This window comes from Pezoporus occidentalis, unplaced genomic scaffold, assembly GCF_034315485.1.
Source record: "Pezoporus occidentalis ecotype Australia unplaced genomic scaffold, CSIRO_AGI_Poc_V1 ctg83, whole genome shotgun sequence".
NCBI lineage: Eukaryota > Metazoa > Chordata > Aves > Psittaciformes > Psittacidae > Pezoporus > Pezoporus occidentalis.
This window is the reverse complement of record NW_026916192.1, coordinates 4,274,317-4,288,630: the sequence shown is the minus strand read 5'-3', so window position 1 is coordinate 4,288,630 and position 14,314 is coordinate 4,274,317. Positions and strand designations below refer to the sequence as shown.

General features: G+C 42.4%; 1 protein-coding gene across 2 annotated transcripts; it reads right to left on the bottom strand.

The window, feature by feature from the left end:
- Positions 1 to 5,828: 5,828 nt before the first annotated feature.
- Positions 5,829 to 12,488, bottom strand: CBLN4 (cerebellin 4 precursor). Of its 2 annotated transcripts, XM_062604071.1 has the most exons (4): positions 11,558 to 12,488; positions 9,946 to 10,062; positions 7,007 to 7,142; positions 5,829 to 6,916 (listed from the first exon to the last, which is right to left on the bottom strand). In XM_062604071.1, exons 1-4 carry the CDS (start codon positions 11,831 to 11,833, stop codon positions 6,831 to 6,833), a joined length of 615 nt encoding a protein of 204 aa, XP_062460055.1. In that variant the 5' UTR covers positions 11,834 to 12,488; the 3' UTR covers positions 5,829 to 6,830. The 2 variants fall into 2 exon arrangements, with proteins under 2 accessions (XP_062460055.1, XP_062460056.1); XM_062604072.1 differs by having other exon boundaries at positions 5,829 to 7,142.
- Positions 12,489 to 14,314: the final 1,826 nt, after the last annotated feature.

Genomic DNA, 14,314 nt, shown 5'->3' with positions numbered 1-14,314 from the left:
TAGATACAATAAGCTGGCCACCAACATGGTATTAGGAACTGAGGGTGACAATGGAGGCACAAATTAAACAGTCCTTTATGTGAAAGCTGGACCTTTCTTCTTCACCTTTACCTTAAAGCATCAAAGGTCTTAATGAAAAGTTCCCTGAACTTGAACACTAAGACAAGTATTCTCTACTGGAATGTTTAAGCCAGGTGTTCTTAATGGGATTTGGGGTTTCTCAACAGAGGAAATATGCAGTGTTTGATCCTCCCTGAGGACAAAACCAGCATTCCCCATGACATTAAAGATACATTCTGATATTAAAAAAGGCACAATCGTGAAATCTTTGTGCGGACTTTTCAACAGATACAGCATACAGTTATGTATGTGTCAGCAAATCAATTAATAGAATAAAAATAAAGTTTGTAGGAATACATTTGCTTTCTGTTAAAAAAAAAAAGATTTGGAAATGTGCTTAAACAAAGAATCTGAGCAAACTTCTAAAATCGCAGTTTTTACCCAAATCACATTATGGTGACAAAAAAAAAATCATTTTAGAGCAGTCTGTTTCATCTGCAAATATTTATTTCAAAAGTTAAAATGCTTTATGTCAGTGAAAATTCTTCCCCTTTTCTTTTTGAACCAATGTAATCTTTTAAATAAAGAGTGAATTTAAAATTGAATACAAAAGCTTTTTGATCCAAACCAATTCTCTCCTTTCATTTGGGAAAAAAGAAAAAAAAGAAAAAAAAGAAAATTTCTTCTAATGTGTCTGCTTTTTGCCAATAGTAATTGAATTCAAATGGTGTTTCCTGGTAGGGAATTGTTCCAAGTGAAACTTTGCAACCTGCTGCAGGTGGGAGCATGGTGAAGGCTGATCAGGGCTAGATAGAGAGGAGCTGGAGGAGCCACATCGAAGCCTGTTGTTCCAGGAAAATGCCCTGACACCATCGCTAACCTTCAGCTCATGAAAACTCACCTCATTAGCAGAAGCGGTATCAGCGCTGCCAGGTGAGGCTGCCCAGTGGCTGTTTCTACTACTGCAGAGTGGGAATAGCCGGCATAATGAGTTGTTATACTGCTGGATGGAGCTTCCGAGCTGTTCTGCAGGTATGTGGGATTGATGCCAGAATCAATTTTGCTCCTTTATGCTTAGTTGTGTAGTAGAGCACAGATGTATCTTTCTTTAATTTGCTTTGCTAGTTAATTGCATGCCTTCAAGTTAAGAGAAATTTAGTCTTCCTGTATACTTAGAAGAATTTTTCCTTATTTTCAGACAGCATTAATTCTAAAGGCTGCCTTTGAGAATCCCTTACGTTTACTGTAAATAGACCTTCGTTTGCAACGGAAGGGATAAAATAAAACCCCAAACATCATTGTTTTTTAAACTGAGTAAAACTCCAGGAGAGCTCACAGCATTCTTGACTGCACAGCACTGCTCTGTCTACAGAGGCCCCAGCATTTGGGTCAATACAGACCTCCATGCATAGGCAGGTCTTGTCATCTCCACGGAGCTTTGGTCACTCTGCCCAGGAGCCATGAAGTTCTGCTTCCTTTCAGCATTAGGACTATACAGAGCATTTAAATGCCCTCACAATGAGATTAAGGTACGCTTTCTTCCCTGTGTCAGCAGTAATTCAGAAATACCCATACTCTCAGCTTGGTTTCATACACGCATTTGCCCTTTGCATCAAAATACCCCAGGGATGGCAGACCTGCTTTGTAGGAGTAAATCCAGGCACACATGTAAGTACAGAGATAAAGCTGTTTTATTTGGTGATCTCCAGTGTTCTGCACTACACTTCTACATCTAGTTTCCTCCTGCAGGATTAAAAACCATCAGATTACAATATGGTGGCTCTAACAGGATGGGTTGGTATCATGCATTGTAGAAAAGTATTACACGCATAAGCAGAACATATTTAGGCAATTCACTGAACTGGATGATAGGTCAAGAATGTATTTAGGTTAAGTTTGCCGTTTCACCCACTGCAACCACCTTTTTTTTTATCCCCACATCAAATACAAAAGAACCCCAAATCTATAACGTCCCTGTACCGCATCAGAAATTAACTTTTCTTAGATAATTTTTGATAACTTTTTTTCTGCAGCTAAGCAGAACAAGGCAGAAAGAAAAAAAGGGGGAACTGGGGGGGGGAGAAGGAAAAGAACCTGTTAGAAATGATACAACTGGCTTTTTACTTTCCCCCAGAACGTGAAGGTTGAAATAGTGATTGCTTCCATCAAACGCCTTAGATCACAGCTTTCACTAAACACGCTATTCAAGCCACATTTCCATTATTCTCATCATCACTTATATAATGGTGACTGATTTTATCATTATTCTTTGTGCGCATTCCCCTTAATGCTCTAGGGTTTCTCTCCCCGCTGCCCCCCCCTCCCCATTTCTAACCAGCAACAGATAAATTACTTTAGCTCAGTGTCTAAGACAATGTCTTTTCTCAAAGGAGCTTTTTCTGTCTGGGCACCAATATCATGAAAAATATGTTGTTGTGGCATGTGCCAACCAATAAATTCTGTCACTGGGGATCTTCATTTATTTACATTGAGTCATCTGGTTAACATTGTCTTTAGAAGACAAAGCGTTTGAATATTATCAAGAGATCTTACAATATGAATGGTAACTGTAATGAATTGCTAAGGTAAAACATGTTACCAACTCAGAAACCCTTATAAAAGGAGGAGAACATATATCTGTTTCTCTGCCTCAGCCCCTATTTCATGTTAATGGTTTGGCTTCTTTGTTGTGATTATGACATACGGCTTCTTGCATTTATCTTCTCTATCCTAAAACCTGCCTGTAAAAATACTATACCTGCTGCAGATGTGTTCCTTTAAAAAGCAACCAAAAAAAAAAGAGTTGATAGCTAATTGTGACCTTGTTTGTTAGGGCATTTAAACCTGTCCTGTTCCACTGCATTCATCTTTCTAGAAACAGACATGTAAATAATATGGAAGAGGAAATACAGCAGTATGCCATTTACTTCAGAAACACGCTTTTTCCTTCTATCAGGAAAAGGACTACCCAGGATCAAGCATCAGCAGCGGATGTGTTGGTGCTCCGGCACTGGTCATTTCCCAAGCCCTGTCTCCCTTTTCTCAGTTGTAACACAGGTTGCAATACTTCTCTGCCATGGCCTGCCACAGGGCTCAGAAAATATTCAGGTACTACTGGAAAATGACATAACACCAAACAAATACAAAATGTTGCTTAAAGAAAAAGGTCTGGTTTCCTTCTCTATGCTTCAAAGTCAGTTTCTCCTTTTATGTAGAGAAAAAACTACTTGTGAAAGTTTCAAAGCTGCCTCAGTGCCTTTTCCAAAAACACTTCTGTTACCCAGGCTTTTTTGAACAGTTTCTTGTTTGGCTCCACAGTCATCTGGTATATGTAGCCTAAACTCTTCATAACAAACAGAATTCAACAGAGGAGCTTTTGACACTGGATGAATCTAGGTGACCCGGTATTCCTGGCTCTACCAAAAACATTTCCATTGTCAGAGGAGGACAAATAGTGTTTTTTTTTCTCTTAGATTTATAATAAAAAATTTATAAAACCGAAATAAAACATGGATAAAAAGTTAAAAATACTGATCCCCTTTGTAAAGAAATCACTGATAATAGCAACATATATTTTATTCTCAGAAAATAACTTTTTTTCTTTTTACCACACATAGCCAGAAAGTTTTCTTGCACGATCAATCTTTGTAAGCTACAAAGTTGACTGCAAAGTGGATATATGTTGAAGGATGTGGGTACAGATCTTCAGTGCCTTCTGTAACAGGGACATACACAGAGTGGGAAATTCTGCCCCACCAAAATCAATAAGACTAGCACCATCAGATTCAACAGGATCAGAAATTCGGCTCTAACCTTTACAGTGCAGCTCAATGGAGGCTTAAGTTCTTTAAGAAAACATAATCAAGCCTCTAATCTTAAATACCCTTTGAAATTTGAAGTGTCTCCTGAGCTGTTGCTTCTGAACAAGAAAACTACCATAGCAGTGACACAGGAAGACAGAAGGAAAAGTAATGACGAAAAAGAGAGAAGAAAGAGTTTCCAGACGCAGCTCTATCTAAGCTGGCTTAGCTTATCTCTTCTGGGAGAAGCTCCTACTGACATACCTGAAGTGTGGTACAATACAATGAAAGTCAGCTCCAGATCTGGAAAGTAGCTCAAAAAATTGTAGTCTAAAACCCACGTATCTTTCTTGTTTAAACGTTTAAACATGAGCTAAGAGAACTGCCCATCTCCAGAGACCACCTCTGAGCAGAGTCAATGCTCAGCCTTGTGTGAAGATAACACAAGCTGCTCTCTACAGTGACTTCTCCAAAGTTTATTTTTCCTTTCAATAGCAAAATAATTAGTTAGTAAATCTGATTTTTGAGGCCGAGGAGAAAAATGTAGGCAATTTCCATCAAAACATATCTCCTTAATTGAATAACTTCCTAGGCTCTCTAGTTAAACAACTGTTAATGACGCTGAAGCAATCAGAAATGTTTTGCCAAGGGGAAATCAACAGTGTCTGAAGATAGTTCAGTATTATTGCTGAATGCTAAACGCAGCTTCTGAAGATGATATGTTTACAGGCTAAAGAAGTTAGGTACATCTGATCACTCTGAAAAGTATACTGACACCTTTAATGCCATTTTTCTTCTGTCTCTGTAGGAACAATGTTTCCTTTACATTACATAAATATTAAGGAGTGAGCCTTCAGATTTTACTAATTTTATACAAAATACTGATGGTACCTTCTGAAATAAACTCTTACGGCAAATAACCTTTTTATAATATCATTCATAGTATGTGCTGTGATCTCAGGGGGGTTTCGATATACATACATATATATACACTTTTTTGGGGTACAGTGGTAACACATTTTGATTAGTCATAATAGAAAACTTTTGAGTATTTTTCAGCAATGTAAATCGTTCACCTTGTTACCCTGTCTTTCCACTTCCTCCCAAACCGCAGTGTTCTGTGCCAAAACAATGTTGCTTCTAGCAAATGACCTCATCTGACTTATCTCATAGGGGTGCAAATGTAGCCACTTATCCTCCTGAAATTCCAAAAAAAAAAAATCCTGTATGTTTGGTCCAGAAAAATAAGGAATTCAGGTAGATTTTTCTGCCACTGATTCCCTGACATTTTTATCAGGAACGTCAACCAGCTGTGCATTGCACTTTAAATCAGTGAAAAATCCATTTACAGCAGTTAGAGCAACATGATACACTGCACTTGGCTAACAAGTGAAGAAATTGGAAACAGATTACCTCTACCAGCACATTCAAGCCTAAACTGACTTTTAGAAAAGGTCCCAGGTTGCTGGGCATTGCTTCCATCTGCAAACATTCTCAAGTATATAGTAATTTTTAATTTAGAACTGTATCCTTCCTCACATGCAAGGCACAGATATCCATTGAATTCAGTGTATGTATTATATACTGGGCATGAGGGAAGAAGATTTCATTAGCAGTTTGTGTGAAAATCATTTTATTTTATATTCAATTTGATGGCACCAGAGTTCAATGCTGATGGCAAAATCTAAAGCACAGGACTCATCCAATACCCTTTGGAATCAATGTGATTCTTAACACTAACTTCAGTGAAGTCAGCATTTCTGCCTAATTTTTTTTTTAATAAAATGCATAGGTTATTACTATTTATACATTCTGATTACCTCTAGGATTCTGCCAGACTAAATTATGGCAGTTTTCCTGCCTCCCAGGACAGTTTCTGTGAATCCCAAAAGCTTACACTTTGCATATAGTAATTATATCTAATAAAAAAATAGCATGAAGTGACTTCCAAAATCCAAAGGTCAAAAATTCAGCTAACATATATTAATCTTTATTATATAACAATGATAGAATAAATAAGTATATGGATTTGTATGACTCATACAAAAAGCCGAAAAGATATTGCCCCAAGTTAGGTACCAGCTATTTGGATTTAATATTTGTTAAACGTATGATCTAAAATTATGTACAGTTGTGAAGTTAAGGCAAAACCAGATGATACCTTTAACACAACAGGTTTGCAAAATACACATAATTACAAACAAGGGGATCTTGTCTCCAGCTAATAAAGTGGTTGTGTCTAAGGAAGGAATCCCTTAGGTTTTTAATAAAGCTGTTATTATCAATCATGTTGATTAAAATTGAATAGCAAGTGCAAGAGTTCCTGCAGGGCAAAGCTGTTTTGCAAAGTTGTGCCTCAATAACCACCTCTAATGCTGGTAAGAATATTTTTCTTTATGGTTATAATCTGCACTTCTCTTTAAGAAACACGGAAAAGAGGAATACCTTATTACAACTAAAATACAACCATAACCTCTTAGCTTTCTGTAGGCTAGACTTGATTGTGACAGGTGACAGAGCATAAGTATGGTTGGTGAATCATCCAACACACTACACGCAGAGGAGAATTAAAGTCAACCACTTATGAATAATAATTACCTTTTTCAAGACAATGGGATAGGTCATGTCAGTTAAGTCTCAGTGACAAAAAACACGTATTACCAATATATCAATATACAGTTCTTTGGCAGCAACACACTAACTCTTGATTGAAGTCTGAACTCTCCTAAATATAGACCTGGTTGCCAGTCTTTTCATAATTAAAGAAAATCCACTTCTCCCATGAATCCAGTAAGTCCAGTAAATGAAATCAGAACAAATTTTGCAGGCAGCTTTAGACTGTAACATTAAGCATAGATATTTATTGTCTGCTTTAGTCCCAATCCAAATATATTGTATTTAAACACACAAAATTCTGTGAAACTTCTGAGTAGTTCAGATGGGGCCAAAATCCATAAAGAGAATCCATATTCACCCATGAGAAAAACAATAAAGAGACATCAATCCCATGATGATAAAATGCTCTTCATGTAACAGGGGCAATGATGAGTCCACATCTGGATGGATATCACAGGAAAATTGACTTTACAGGGGAAAGACCAGAAAGCCAGAAAACGTAGAATACTGCCATCCACCGACCAGATTACCTTTCTCCAGTTTCAGGTAAACCTTATCCTCCTTGTCCAGATAGAGCAGGACTCCATTTGTGGCAGCTTCACGTGTGACATCCTTGTCCCCAGCAAAAGCAGAAATGACTGGCTTTCCATTTAGCATCAAATTGACCTACAAGAGAAGAAAATATTGGAAAGCTCTAATTAACAGAAAAACTCCAAGAACTACCACTGAATATTAACTACAAAGTAAGAGGTCTGCTAAGGTCCCAGTCTTCACTGCTTTTAGTTTCATTTTGTTTTGAATTAATAATTACATTATTAGTATTTGGAGCATAAAAGCACTTTCATTCTTCATGGGCTTCACCTGCAGCTGAGTGAAGTTGGTGGGACACCGCCCACCAACCGCTGTGGACCAGGCATAGTCAGTGTGCAACATGACATTGCTTTCCTCTGTTCCTTGGGGCATTAATTGTAACTCCCTGGTGCATGTAACTGTGAGCTGTTACCTCAGTTTGTTTCATTTTGCCTCATGGGTTATTTAGATATTCACTAGCAAAGATATTTCAAGAAACTCAAGGCACCCAGAGATGCAATATAGGCACCTAATGTCAAAGATGCTGCAGCAGGCTGCGAACTTACACTTCATTGAGAGCAAAATATATGTCCCTTCCATAACTGACAGTAGCTTAGTTTGAAAGTCTAGAACAGACCTTTAGCTTTAAGAACCACCACACTGTGTTTTGGTGCTGAATCCATTTTCCTACAAAGCACTTTTGAAAGTCAGCACAGTGTCTGCTCTGAACACAGCATCACACAGGTACTCTGTAAATAAAGATGGGCATGGGCTGGGGGAATGGACAGATCCAGGCTTTTTTAATTTCCCCAGCGGCAAACTATTTGCTTTCTTCTGCTTTTTCTTTTTAAGCAGCTATAATGCAGTCACAGAGGGGTGAATTATGAAATGCTTATTCATATGGAGTATGCTGGCCTTGCATATGCTCCCATTAATTTTAATCGGAGCCACCACAGAATAAATTAGTGCTCAGCATAAGTCAGGGCAGCGGAATCTGGCCCTGATTTGGGATTTGCCTATCTGGGAAATCTACTTAATCAGATGTCCCCAGGGAACCAATTTCAGTTTAATGATATTTAATGGCACTAGCAGATGTTCCAGAGGCATAGTAATATCACTTATGTAGAAAGCCCTCAGGTGATTTAGTGGTGTTTAAGTCTGCATGTGGCTAAGTCTCAAGCTGGTTATCTCCACTGCAATGGCTTTTGGTCCTCCCCCTAGGTATTACACATGCAAGAAAAGGGCATCAAGAGTTTACTCATTGCTGGGTTTTGTTTTATCACATTCCTTCTGTACCACCTCTTTAGGTCAGGTTCCCCTGCAGATTGTCTTACAGCTATTTTAATCACACTAGAAGAACACATTACAGGCTTGCACCAAGTAGTCTCACATTAACTGTGCCAAATTTGGAGTCAACCAAACCCATCCATCACTTAAGGAGCTCTTCATGTATGAAAGGTTTCAGGCCATGTCAGAGGTTGCAACATTCCCTGTTAGGAGCCCTAAGCTCCCAGGTTTGAATGCCTGGCGTATGAAACACCAAAGTCTGCACTGGACTTCCAGAGTCCAACCTCTGACATCTTTCTTGGCAATGTGTATTTTAAACCTAATGCAGCTGGCTGACACACGGTTATTCTATACTGTTTCAACCTCCCGCATATGAGAGGGACAGGAACAAAGTCTGAGCATATTAAATAGCTTATAAGCTCATTATAGAGATTTTCATGGGGTCAATATTCCATTTAAGACTCTTGTCATTGATCTGAATGTATCCATGATTTCATGTTGTAAACTGAAGGCGAATTTCACCAGGGATGTGACTGTCTCACACCAGCTTGCTCAGCCATTGCTACCATTTACACTTTTCCCAGCAATCCAAAGTCAGAGCTGCCACAAAGAAATGACTGATCACTCCTCCTGCAGATATCTATTTTATCCAACCTCGTACACTGAAACCCACATTTGAGGACAGGAGCGATCAGGGGAAAAGCATCAGAGACTTCTACGAATCCAGTGGTCTCATGGGTGGAAACAAGGGAAGCCACAGATGATATTCCAGATCGAGAAAGCCAGTATGTATGTCACAGAAATTGCATGACCTGGCATGAAGATTTAGTAATGCACTTTCAGGAATTTACTGCTAGTTCAGCAAGGGACGTTCAGGAACTCAGAGACTTTCCCTCTAAGCTAGAGCATGCTTGTATTTAATTGCACAGTTCAGCTGCTGTTAAGCTACAAAAGAAACTGCAGAATCACTCCTTTGTTAAAGAAATATATGACGTCTTTTCTGTATTATATGGTGAAAAAAAGGTTTGAAGTGCTATAAAGGTTCCCTAGAAGACATCCCTGAAGAATTATAACATTTTGGTGTAGTTACAGAACAAGAGGACCACCTTAGCTAACCTTGGTCCACATCAGACTGCTGTTACAGACAGACACCCAACATCAGGAGCTGTCAGCCAGGTCACAGTTTGTTACAGAAATAGCCAAATCTGGTGTGTATCCCCAGAACTCTTGTGCTCAAGACATTGAGTTTAACCTGTAGTCCTCATTATAAGTCCTCATTAGTATTTATGCAGTTAAGTTTAGAGCTCCATTTTACTCTTGGATGATTCAATCTATTTAATACTTTTATGTCACCCCAGGTACTCAGTTCTTACGCTGTAGAAGTGAAGCTGTGTCAATTTACTTGAGGCGAGGGTCCTGCCTTGTAACAGCTGTTAAATGTATTCACAGTTTAAATGTATTCACTCTACTGCTAGGAACTCTACACCACAGCACAGGTTGCTTTATATTAAGCTATTTTGCTTGGAAAGTCTTAAATACTCCTGTGTTCAGTCAAGATCCTATTCTAAATCAACATTATAAGTAAAATGTTTTATAATTATAATCAACGTACCTGAATTGTTTGGCTCTGATAGACTTTAATTACGTGGAAACTGAAACTGTAAATTCCTTTTCTTGGTGCTACAAAGACAGACTCCAGCGTGAAAAAATTGCCCACATTTACTAGGATCTGCAAACAGAAAAATGTAGCATGGGAATTAGCACAGGCATTCCGTGCTAAGTGAAGAATACAGACTATTAACTTTAGAAACCATTCACCCGTGGAGTTTTCTTACCTATCTACGTCTCTTCTGGTTCTTTCCTTCTCTTAATTAAGCTGGTATAATACTCATACAATGGATATTTAATTATATTGATAGTACAACTTTACAATAAACTAGGGCAAAAATAATTCTTACTTTGCTACTATATCATAACTTCAAGACTTTTCTTCTATACATGTTTAGAGGAGATTAAGCAAAGGCAGATTTGTTTATCATTCCCCCCAAACGACACCAAAACCCTAACTCAGGGAGCGGCATGCTGCTTTTGGCTAAGAAACAACAGTCAAGTCAGCATTGTCTTCCTGAAAGTATCAAGCAGAGAGGAAGGATGTACATGAAGGATACAATTCATTCACCAGTTTACAGGCAGGCTGAGTTACTGCGATACCTGGCACATCTGAGCCACGACTGGCTGTGAGCCTTTGCTGCTTTATCTGGGTTTGTAAGCACTAATAACGATTTGGGGTTGATTAAACAGAGACAAGTAACAGGAGGGAACATATTAAAAGAGTCATCATCCATATGCTAAATATCTTCTTTAGTGACTATCTTTTTCTTTCTTTCCACATAGTTATGCTTTGTTTTTTAAATTGTTGTTTTCAGGCTGTTTTATGCCAGACACAGCCCTGGAAAGCCACTAGGAATGATGGTGAACTTGAGGCAATTTACATTGCTAGCATTAAGCTATGTGACATATCTGACTTCAGTTGTCATGACAATTTACTGTCCATTATAATGTGGTATGGGAAGAAAAATAACCATCAGTCTCAATTACTTTGGACTCGCCCTCAGACGGGAGCTGGTGTATAAAATGTGTGCTGGCATCCCTATGTTACTGTTAGCGACTGAGAAGAGAGAAGCTGTAGGTTGAACCTGATCGTTATGGAAAAGTTAAATGATTTTTCTTTCATTTTCGTTCTTCTTTCCCCCCTCAAAGGCCGTCTGAAAACCTGCATCGGCTCCTCTCACCTGAGAAAACCCCATCACATCCCTCCCACGACCACGTCCCCGCTTGGCACCCGGCGAGAGCTGCCCCTCGGGTGCCCGCACAGCCCCGGCCGCTGCCCCGCTGGGCTCGGGACCCCCTTCCTCCGCGGCCCCCAGGGCGGAGCGGGTGGCGCACGGACCCGCGGCCCCGACGGCGGCTGCCCCGCACGGGCTGCGCCCCACCGACCCCGCTCCGCCCCATCCCCTGGGAGCAAGTGGGAAACTACCGCGGGGCTCTCCGCGGTGCGGCTCCCCCGGCCCCACCGAGCCTCCAGCTGCGGGTTGCTGGGGCTCGGCGGGGACTCCCCGCAGACGGCAGCCCCCCGGCACCCTAAGTTTTCACCGTAATTAATGGTTGAAGTGGGGGGGAGGCACCTGTTGATGGGGCACGGGCAGCCCGGCCGCGCCGCGTACCTGGTCGAAGTAGATGATGCGCGTCTTGTTGCTCATCTCGGAGGGCTCGTGGTTGGTGCTCCTCACGGCCGAGAAGGCGACCTTGGAGTTGGCCGCCCGCACGGAGATACCCAGCGGGGAGGAGGACGAGCCCTTGGCGTCGGTGGCCGGGTTGGAGTCGCAGACCACCAGGCACTTGCCCTCCAGGACGATGGGCTCCGTGTCGTTCTGCGCCCACACCGCGGGGCCGCCCAGCGCCAGGGCCAGCAGCACGGCGGGCAGCAGCCGCCAGCCCATGGTCGGCACCCGCGGCCGCCGCTCCGCGCCCCGCGCCGGCCACCGCGCCGCGCAGCACCGGGAGGCAGCGCCCGCAGCAGCGGCAGCCGCTCCGCTCCCCCCGCGCACGCACCCGCGCACGGGCACACACACGCACCCGCGCACACACCCGCACCTCCCGGCAGCGCCGCGCTCGAAGTCTTCTTTCCTCCGGGTTCTTCCCTCTGCCTCGGTTTTTCTCTCCTTCTTCTGTTCTCCTCCTCCCTCCCCGCCACCACTTTGTGCCTTTTCTTTACGTTCGATGTCTATCTTTACCCGGGTCCTTTCCCGAGCTCTTTAAAACACGCCGCAAAAAGCTGCCGAGCAAAATCAACACTTCCCGGTGCCCCCTTTTCTCCCCCCTCTCCACATCCAAACAAGAGAGTGAAAAGGGGGGGGTAGGGTGAGGAAAAAAAAAGCCCTCAGGTGAATTATTGAGGGGAAGAGAGAGGTCATGAAGAAATAAACCCATTTGGCGTTGCCATGATTGTTGCTGCTGGCTTGCTCTCCCCTTTGAGCAGGAGTTCCAGGCTGCTGTGTGAGGTGGAGTGGAGAGGTGGCGGCTTACCCCAGCGCTGCCAGATCACGGATCTGATATCACTGCTGGGTGCTGCAGGCTCTAATTCTCTCTCCCTCTTTCCACAGCCCCCCCCCCCACCCCCCCCGGCCACAACCCCCCCTTCCTTCAAAGAGTTATGTCATAGCAAACCTGCCCAGCTCGCACCCAGCCGGGCAGACACCACACTTCATCACTGCAGACCCTCCTCTTGGGCTGCCCCCTGCGCAGGCACGCGCTTGTCCTCCCAGGCAACTTTTCAAGCAGCTACAAAGCAACAAAACATCGCGCATCCCCTGCTGCAAAAGGAGGAGGGGGAAAGAGCCGCAGCCTGGTTGAAAAGGCAGCATCTAAACCTGGAGGTGTCTGCCAGGACACAGACCTCCTGGGTCTGTATCTGTGGCTTGCGTTTGGGCATGACACTATGACCCTGTGCACACCGACGCTGATTCCTCCTCAAAGTTGGCCACAATGAGATCGCTGGTAGGACTTTGCTGGCTGCTTTTTGAGGATTAATGTTGCCAGGTAATCCTAATGGCAGCTTCTGGTAAGGTTTTGATTAGACACCACTAAAAAGTATTGGTTTCTTGTTTAGATGCATGCAGGAAGGAGTGGAAGACTGAGCCAGTACCTTAGCTTCATACTCACACGTATTTCAAGGCAATTAAAAATATTTCCCCCATCACCTGCTCCCTTTTGAAATAGTTTACTGGTGAAACCTAAATGCTCTTCAAGGGTGCAGAAATGACATAGTGGTCCCAGAAGCAGAATTGGCTAAACAGATTTCCATCCAAGCCAACAGCAAAGCACCAATGGTTTGTCAGAAATAGAGCTTATGATCTTTAGATAGGTGCCTTTCAAAACAGCAGATTATTTTTGTGCCTATAACAGCTTTGCAACAAATATGTCCCATGTGAACCCTTAACCCCCAGCAGCCTTCATTCCCTTCCTGCCCAGAGGCATCTCCATCTGGATACAGCTGTTTCACCTTTCAAACCCAGCTGGGAAAGGGGCTGAGCTGTTCTGGAGCTGGGAATGCCAGCACATCTTGCTGCTTCCCATTCTGTAGAGGAAGAGCCTTGTGATACACTAGCTCACACAGCACCTCGGCTCCATGTGCTAGCAAATGCTCACCATAAATCTGGACACCAAAGGACAAAAGAAATTAAAGAAGCAACAGGAAGCTAAGAAGAAATAAAAAGCAACGAAACCCACTCTATTGAACTCCAAGACTTTCTGCAGGCACACATGAGCTGGGACTGTTTTTAGAATCAGGATAGGTTGGAAAGGACCTTAAGATCATAAAGTTCCAACCCCCCCTGCCATGGGCAGGGACACCTCACACTAGACCATGTCACCCAAGGTTCTGTCCAACCTGGCCTTGAACACCGCCAGGGATGGAGCATTCACAACTTCCCTCGCCAGCCCATTCCAGTGCCTCACCACCCTTACACTTGATGTGGAGGACTAGGGGTGAAGCACTAAGTCTGCAGAACTCAACAAAGTCTTTGAGAAGCCATAAAGCAGCCAAAAGTCCTCTTAGCTAGCAGCAAGCACCATACTCTAACATCCCAAAAGCCACACTCAAATTTTAAGGAATCCCATTGGTCAGATAAGAGGTAAAAATAAACTTTGCTGTTTCCTCGGAATGTGTCTCTTATTCAGTGACAGCAGCAAAAACAAATGAAAGAGCAAGCTGAGAAGCACCACAGAAAGGAAACAAGAAATAAAGCAAATACTTACAGCACAACTTTGTCCCTTTTGTAGAAACTGGATCTGCAGGTTAAAAGATTTGTGCCAAGGCATCAGAGCCCCTGCCTGGAGAACTCTCATGAAACAGGAACAGATTTTGTGGCACAATGTTCTGTGGATAAATACAAACGTATAAATAATTCCACACTGTTGCA